At 40.7% G+C, this 8,058-nt stretch overlaps 2 protein-coding genes across 4 annotated transcripts in view; one reads left to right on the top strand and one right to left on the bottom strand.

Annotated features, from left to right (window-relative positions):
- Positions 1-218: 218 nt before the first annotated feature.
- Positions 219-6,553, top strand: prkra (protein kinase, interferon-inducible double stranded RNA dependent activator). Its single transcript, XM_031858319.1, has 8 exons — positions 219-259; positions 1,297-1,472; positions 1,995-2,076; positions 2,422-2,500; positions 2,722-2,839; positions 2,943-3,037; positions 3,160-3,322; positions 3,602-6,553. Exons 1-8 carry the CDS (start codon positions 219-221, stop codon positions 3,757-3,759), a joined length of 912 nt encoding a protein of 303 aa, XP_031714179.1. The 3' UTR covers positions 3,760-6,553.
- Positions 5,272-8,058, bottom strand: part of osbpl6 (oxysterol binding protein-like 6) — a 27,068-nt gene continuing 24,281 nt past the window's right edge. For all 3 annotated transcript variants that reach the window (XM_031858315.1, XM_031858317.1, XM_031858316.1), the window contains one exon: positions 5,272-8,019. In XM_031858315.1, coding sequence (XP_031714175.1) covers positions 7,908-8,019 — 112 coding nt within the window. In that variant the 3' untranslated portion in view covers positions 5,272-7,907. The remainder of the gene's footprint in view (positions 8,020-8,058) is intronic.

Below are 8,058 nucleotides of genomic sequence, written 5' to 3'. Positions count from 1 at the left end.
TAAACTCTTTACATGCAGATGACCCGTTTGTGACCCGGATGTTGATATGAAGGTACATTCCGTATTTTCCCCCGGCCAGGTTACAATGAAGAATTGTTGGCATTTTCAGGCCATTTCATACCCTTCATAATAACAAAACTAGATGTCCAGAATAGTAGAGATTTACCCGCAGTATAGTTTCAATCAGCCCGCAAACAAAACGACACAAAACTGTAAACATGTCTCAAGAAGGATATCAATCAGCCTCCGCGGACACGAGGTTTGTTGATTTATTATTACTCTAAACGTGTGCTACGAATATACAATAACATGTGGACAGTATTTAACAGGCTGAGATAAGAATGTATGAGTGACAGGAGCGGACTGCGTCAACGTGGAGCTACCGTTAGCTTAGCTGGACGTATATCTGAGCATGTTAAAGAATACAATGGTATCTTCACTGTCAGCACGCTGCAGATGTTTTGAAAACTACCTCATTGTTTCTAGCAAATCATCATCTCACCCAAAAAACACACGTCAGTGTATTTAATGTGTTTGTGTTGTCCTAAAACTGTGTCTATGTGATAGATATATGTGTATGTCTTTACTTTCCTTTTCTAATATTTAATTGTTTTATTTCAGAATTTGATTTATTATATCCCCAAACATACACGTTTGTTGATAATTCATTGAAAATTATTTATTAAAAAACAGAGTATAAGTCGGGTCCTTTTAGATAGTAGACACTAATTGTTGCAACTATAAGCAGACCTCAACTAATGAATAAAGTGCAAGAGGGCTGAGGCCAAATCATTTGAAAATGAATGGTGGTTAATGGTAGTTTACAGAATAGGAAGGTGTGCCGTCACAGATCCAAAGGTGTAGATTTGGTATAAAATATGTTAATTAAAAAGCTTAATTGCAGCAGTATTTAAGTAGAAGAGAATGGATCATTTTTTAATTAAATAGCCCCATAATGATTCTGATCATAATAATAGCCTGTGTCAACATGATTCTGCTTTAGATGCAACGATAGAGACGCAGTGCTTGCTGCCTGTGTGCATGTAAACTTCTTCTTCAATGTTTTGTTTGTTAATGCTTATAGACTTGCCGTGTCATCCCATCGTTGGATGCACTACAGATTGTGGAACATGTTGCATGATTGCAGACGTACAAAACACCACAACACAGAGGACTGAGACCTTGAGTACTTGTCAGTTTCACAGCAGGACAGCCTTGAGCCCTCGTAATAGCCATCCAATAGCAACCGCCCAGTTCATTTTGACTTTTTTAACGGTTTGCGGTGTTCAAATACAGCTTGAACACACACGAGACGCAGAGGACCAACCCCAGGAAGACACCGATACAAATCCTGCATGAATACGGCACCAAAAATGGCAACCTTCCCGTGTACGTGATGGAGAAGGCTGAAGGAGAGGCTCACCAACCCCACTTTGTCTTCAGCGTGACAATCGGAGAAGTTGGCTGCACAGGTGAGTTCCTGTCCCGCCTCCTGCTGTGCTGACAGCTGCCTGTCACTCCATCAAGCCTTTCGATTTAATTTGAAAATCACACGTCGATAAATTAGAAAGAGCGCTCCAGCTTCCGACATATTATTTGTATCATTGTCGGTCTGTTGCTGCAGTACACGCTTGAATATATCCTCTATATGCCGTGTTTGTTTAACTAAGGTGTCTCACTTCAGGCATAGAACAGTGCAGGTCCAGAGAAGTGGATGAGACGCATTTGCAAAGCTGTGAAGCTGACAACAAATAACCCAGTGTTTACATGTGCCATCTTCAAACAACAGTCTGCTCTTGAAAGGGGACGGATTTGTCTCTGTGTTGTTTTATATATGTCCTCTCCAGTAGCATCGAGGGTGAACCTTTACTTTCCAGAGCACACCATATTTATTCTTTAGTGACTTGAGGTTTTGGTGCTATTTTATATCTGACTGTAAAATACTATTTCTATTGTATTGCATAATTTGTGTGTGTGTGTGTGTGTGTGTTCAGGTCAGGGTCCTAGTAAAAAGGCTGCTAAACACCAGGCTGCAGAGGCTGCCCTGAATATTCTGCAGATAGATGCCGGCAAAGTGTGAGTAGAGCTGAAATTAATATTGAAATAAAATCGATTGGCAGTAATTATTATAATCGATTTAATAGTTTAAGTCATTTTTTTTTGTATTTTTTTTTTTTTCTCAAGTGTGAATATTTGTCTTCTCTGATAGTGAACTGAATTTATTTGGCAGTTAGACGTTTAATCTAAATGTATCTGCTTGAGTTGTGATGGCATTTCCCACAACTTTCTGAGATGATAAATGGAGAAAGTAATCCGCAGATTAGTTGATAATGAAAATAATCATTCGGTGCAGCAATAAGTTGAGTCTGTTATTAGCTGTGTAGCTGTGGTTGGTAACTGCTGTGATGTGATTCTCAACAGGAACGTTCCCGTGAAGTCTGAGAGTAACGGTGTTGTAGCAGAAACAAACAACCATCCCAACTCAGTGGGGATACTGCAGGTGTGTTAATCATGTGCGTGTGTGTGTGTGTGTGTCTGTGATGGTATATTAGCAAATCTTTGTGTTTATGTATTTGAGGATTTTCAGATTAAAGAGTAGTGACATAAGTAGGGAAAGTCTGGTGTGTTTATTGACTTACCTGCGATGGAAAGTGTCTTGCAGCAAAATGTCTTTTATTATGTGCACGATAATTATTCAGTCACTCTTATTTCTCCTCCCAGGAGTTGGCGTTGCAGAGAGGATGGCGTCTTCCTGAATACACAGTTTTAATGGAGGCTGGTCCGCCACACAAGAGAGAGTTCACGGTTACTTGTAGAATGGAGTCCCTGTCGGAGAAGGGTGCGGGTGCTTTTGAGACATTTGTGTCAAATCTATTGAAGTGACGGCCATTTTGTTGTTGTTGTTCCTCCTGCTCTTCATCTCTTGTCTTATGTTTCGACAGCTGTCGGAAATTCAAAAAAGGGAGCGAAAAAGGCAGCTGCGGAGAAAATGGTGTCCAAACTTCAGAGTCTGTCCGGCTGTTCTGAAATCACATGGGTACGTCAACTAGTTCCCACCCTTCTGAAGTGACAACATGTCTTAATACACGTTCTCTTAAAGCTAAGTGTCTTTCAATCGTGTGTACATTCTTTGTGTGTGTGTTACATTTCATCATTCAGACGCCGAAACCAAGCGTCCGATTTGAGAACTTAAGGAACTCGTCGGCGGAGAATATGTCTTCACTGAGAAGAAACCCACTGAGCATTCCCAACACAGATTATATTCAGATGATGTTGGAGCTGTCCAAGGAGCAGGGCTTCGAGGTCACGTACTTCGACATCGGTGAGAAAACACACACCGCTGATAATAGATCTATCGATAGAAAAACAAACAGTAGACAGTTAAAATCTGTTTATCACTGACGGAACACGGATAATTACTGACTATAAATACATTTAATGGGTATTCTGACCACAAACTGTATCAAAAATGTGGTTTGGAGCATCGTCAATGATGGCAGATGTGGATCGAAGTGTAATTAGCTGAATGGAAAGCCCACAAAGAAATCCCTTTTTATTATATTTATGTATTTTTTTGAAAGTTTCTTGTTGTACTTTGCAGATGAGCTGACGGTGAACGGCCAGTACCAGTGCCTGGCGGAGCTGTCCACCTCCCCGGTCACTGTGTGCCACGGCACCGGCATTTCCTGTAGCAACGCTCACAACGACGCGGCACACAGCGCCCTCCAGTACATCAAGATCATGGCCTCCACCAAGTAAAACCTCCACCCGTCAACATCCACCCGTCAACCCCCCCCCCCCCTTCACCCCGTTCCGTCACCGTTACCAGCTGATGTCCAGTGATGACGAGGCTGTAGATTGTACTCGTCTTCCTGCCACTGGACGCTATAAGGTCATGGTATATTTTTATATATATATAAGTATGTGTGTCGCAAAGCAGGTCGCGATGCATAATAACTCTCCGTACACTGACTGGAATCAGGCAACTTTAGAGCAGTATTTGTGATAAACCTTCTCAACATCAAGAATCCAATATGAAGGAAATGTTGTTAGAATACCATCATTTTTTACTTGAGTGTCCAACATACTATGTTTAAGCAAATGCACATGTGTAAATGAGGTAGCAGCAGTGAATAATACGAAGCACTTCCACATTTTCACATAATAAGTTTATGTTGTATTTATGCACATTTGTTGTCTTGCTTTAACGGGACCTTTCCCTCCTTTCTGGCCAGGATGCAGATGTTTTTTAAGTTCAAGTTCTCTTAATGCATTTATTTCCCCAGAGTTCCCCCCTGTAGCATTATATTGAGCCAATAGAAGATCTTAAACTTATAATTTGCTTCAGAGATACCTGCCTTTCTGTTAAACTCTAAAAATGAAAGTGAATTGTAAAAGAAATGTTTTTGTCTTATATTTGAAAGGATGTTCTGCATTTTCATCTGCAGGTCGAATTAGTTAACCCCCCCATTTCCATTCTTCCATCAGTCGGTATGCAATCTGCCGTCTGTATCTGGTTGGCACTCAAAATAGATAAAAGAAGTAGATTCATATTCTCATCCTCCTGTGCCTCATAATACCGTGTGATGTATGTAATACGTGTAGGGACTGCTCTAGGAATGCATCCCTGGTGGAGAGCAGCAGCAGCAGCAGCAGCAGCAGCAGCAACAACAACATGTGTATGAATCCAGAAAATAAACACTAAATGTCAACAAGTGTCTGTTTCTGTGAGTGATCGTACAGATAGACGGCGTTGAGAGGACAGATTGCTGCGGTGCCGTGTGCGTTGTTATTGAATGGAACGTCTCTCGCCAGCAATTTATGAGGCTGCGTGTTTCGCTGTATCGGTTCAAAGGCAATTAGTTGAGGGCCTGTGCACTGCTGTAATCATTCACTCTTGATTTGTGTGGTTTGATAACTAAGAGACAAGAAGGCACACGTCAATCGTTCATCTAGTATTTATAGAGCCAAGCACTATTTGTGTATTTGAGGAAGGACATTCGTCTGACTAATATTGTGATTTAAATTACGATACTTTTGTTTAAATTGACAACAAGCTGGTATTTGTGGTCTACATTGTAATAAACAATATGCATTTATCCTCAGCATAATTACATTTGACTTGTTTCTACACAAATAGAAATAATGCAGATGACTCTTATCGAAGTCAGTCAGAAATTAAGTAAACCTCTGACGGTGTTGGCTGCGCTGCTTAAGCCAACATTAAACCTGCAACAATAATCTGTTTCAAATAAACCTCACACTCCTCAGTTGAGTTTTACAGTTTTATTAGAACAAGCACTATGTAGCAGCAGTGTACAGTGTTCATGGAAAGATATGTACTTTGTTAAAATTGCACTTTAGAAGGTACCCATCAGGAAATAGATTTGAAAGCGCTGACACGGTGCTTTGGGATACATGTCAGTCCAAAGCAAAAACAAAAAGTCCAATTGAACAAAAAGAAAAAACATTTTTTTCAATATTTTTTTGGTAAGGCATCTGCAATATTCATTGGCAGGCTAAGTAGTCTAGACATGCAGGTGCAACAGTGGATGAAGAAAGCATGAAGAGGTTTTCATGAGTATTTTTTTCGTTTCAGTCACTCTTTGATACCAAAACCTACGCAAAGCATTGCTGTTACCTCTTCACACACCTGCTGTGGTTCAGTCTCGTAAAAAAAAAAAAAGCAAAATCACTGATGTAAGAGGGAAAAGGAATCCGCTTTTTAATTAGCGACCCATCTTCTAAATGTGCCGTATTTACAGTGATAACCAAAATGTTTTGGTTACATGTTGGTGTAGCAGAGCAGTGCAGACTGTCTGCAAGCATTTTACAGTCAAATCCCATCAAAGACGTCTCCCTTTAAGACCGTAGAGGAGACACTTTGTCTGCAGAGAAACCATCAACGCGTACAATGTGTCCTCTGCAGGGAGCTGGAGACCGCATAATGTCCGGAGTTTATTAATGGCATACCTTCTTTGCATGGGGATTCTCATCAGTAGTGTGTTTGTGAGGCATTAATAAATGCATTAAGGCACAGCAAGTGAAACTGACACTGACAAGTTCTAGCATTGAGTTTGTGATCGGGGATAAAATTAAAAGGGATATGGATGCAAAGCAGTTCTACCTTTTTTTGGTTTGTAATCTACAGTACCATATGAACAGTGCACACGAGATGGATTTGCTCCACATAGTTTTCATTCTACGTATTTATAGTCCCTCACCCCCGCGGTCCTGTCCGAGGGGAATCCACTCAGATATGCTCGTACACAAAGTGTGGACAACGTGTGACTCCGTGTTTGTGATTTCACTGATATTTTCTAACTCTGTAACGCAAAAAAGGGGGACAATATTAACACGTTTAAGCTAATCTGCTTTGCAATAAATACACAACACTGCAAATAGGTAACTGGTGCTGTGCAGAAGCCCAGAATGCAGCAGTACAGTCTCCGGGGAAATCACACACATTTTTATTCTTGAACTGTAAAATTGGTACCGTATGAACTTGTTTGGAAATATAGTTGTTTTTGACCGACAGACTACTGATATGGCATTTTCATGGCGCGACCTGTAGGTGGCTCTGGTGTTTCTATTTTGGAGCGACTGTTTACTTTTGACTGAATGAGTTTTGGGAGTTCTGACATAATTAATAATTCATCAAAAGAAAATGTATTCCTTATTTTAGATTGATTAATAAAGAAAAATACCAAACAGCTGCTGGTAATAGTTGTTTTCTTTGTTTCATCCCATTTTTAATTTTTGGTTGTGAGTCAGAACAAGAATGTACATTTAAGATAATGCTTTGGTAAACTGTGATGGTGATTTGCAGCTTGTGTAGATGAGTGTTTTCCTCGTATATATATCAAGTTGATATATAAAGCCCAGAATCACAAGTGTGTCTGAGAGCTTTACAGTCTGTACAACCTGCTCCATCATCTTCTCTCAGACCTTTCACTCAGAGAAGTGTTTTATGTTTGAGAGTGCATTATATATGGCGTGCCTACTATATAAGGAGGGAGTTATGTGTGTGTTCGTGTAACCATGTGATTCAGAGGATGTGGTTTCATGTTTGAAATTAGACAGTGGAGTACGGCACCGCTCTATTTACACAGACTCTCCACTGTGAGCTGAAACACAACTGTGTTGAGCATTTCAGAAAGAAAACATTGGGTGAAGGTTGTAGGTGTCTCCTGCATCACATGTCCAAAACACTGCAATAGGATTTACACCTGTGGTCGCCATACGGACTCCGCTGCAGCTGAGATTAATTTAGTTGTTTCCCGAGAGAGAGTACTACCATCACACAAATTCAACAGTATTAAAAAGGCAAAAATAAATCAAATCTGCCAATTCACATAATGCTTTTTCACTAAATTCTGAGTCCAAGATATTTTATAAAAACACCTTTTTTTCTACAATGATTGATGATATAGTAAATGTGGCTAAATGCCAGTGAAAGCTGCTCTCTAAACATGCAAATAGGTATCGTAGGTAATCGAAAGGTCTACTTCATAGCCTAGTCTAACCCAAAACCGTCTTCAAATCAAATGGCTTCAATGGAAAAAAAGCGTTAAATCATGTGGCTTGTACGGGTGTCTTTTTAAGGCAAGGACATACTCGGAAGTCGAAGGAGCTGAGGAAAGATCTACATAGGAGTGGTACGAGCTTCCACAAGCACAAAGAAGGTGATCCTACGGGATGTTTCCATGGATGGACGACCATGTGGCAGTGCCACAGAACCTCGACAGGCTCACCGGGCCTCAGGCCATCCCTTAGCTCTGTAACCGGCTCTGCATCCCTGCACACGGATGTTTCATCGTAACGTGTTTCTCTTAACACCTTCTTGTGCATCGGCGACAGCCGTCTTTGTCTGCGATGAAGATATGATGGACATGACAATCCGTGTGCTACCACAGGTTCATTGTAGATTCCATATTGATGAAGCCGGGGTTTTTGCGAAGCTCCCAGTACGTGTTGTTGGAGACCCACCTCTCCTTGTGATTGGCATAAACCACTTTTCTGCAAGAAAAAGATGGAGAAGTGACAGTTGCAACTGAA

Source organism: Anarrhichthys ocellatus, unplaced genomic scaffold, assembly GCF_004355925.1.
Source record: "Anarrhichthys ocellatus isolate YVR2014 unplaced genomic scaffold, GSC_Weel_1.0 scaffold20, whole genome shotgun sequence".
NCBI classification, from domain to species: domain Eukaryota; kingdom Metazoa; phylum Chordata; class Actinopteri; order Perciformes; family Anarhichadidae; genus Anarrhichthys; species Anarrhichthys ocellatus.
Note: the sequence above shows the minus strand (reverse complement) of the source record. Positions and strands in the feature narration are given on the sequence as shown.

Bases quoted from the DNA above. Each gene is read 5' to 3' on its own strand.
- prkra (XM_031858319.1), top strand. From the start codon at position 219: ATGTCTCAAGAAGGATATCAATCAGCCTCCGCGGACACGAG. The intron at 2,501-2,721 runs GTGTGTTAATCA...TTCTCCTCCCAG, and splicing joins ACTCAGTGGGGATACTGCAG to GAGTTGGCGTTGCAGAGAGG. The intron at 2,840-2,942 runs GTGCGGGTGCTT...ATGTTTCGACAG, and splicing joins GGAGTCCCTGTCGGAGAAGG to CTGTCGGAAATTCAAAAAAG.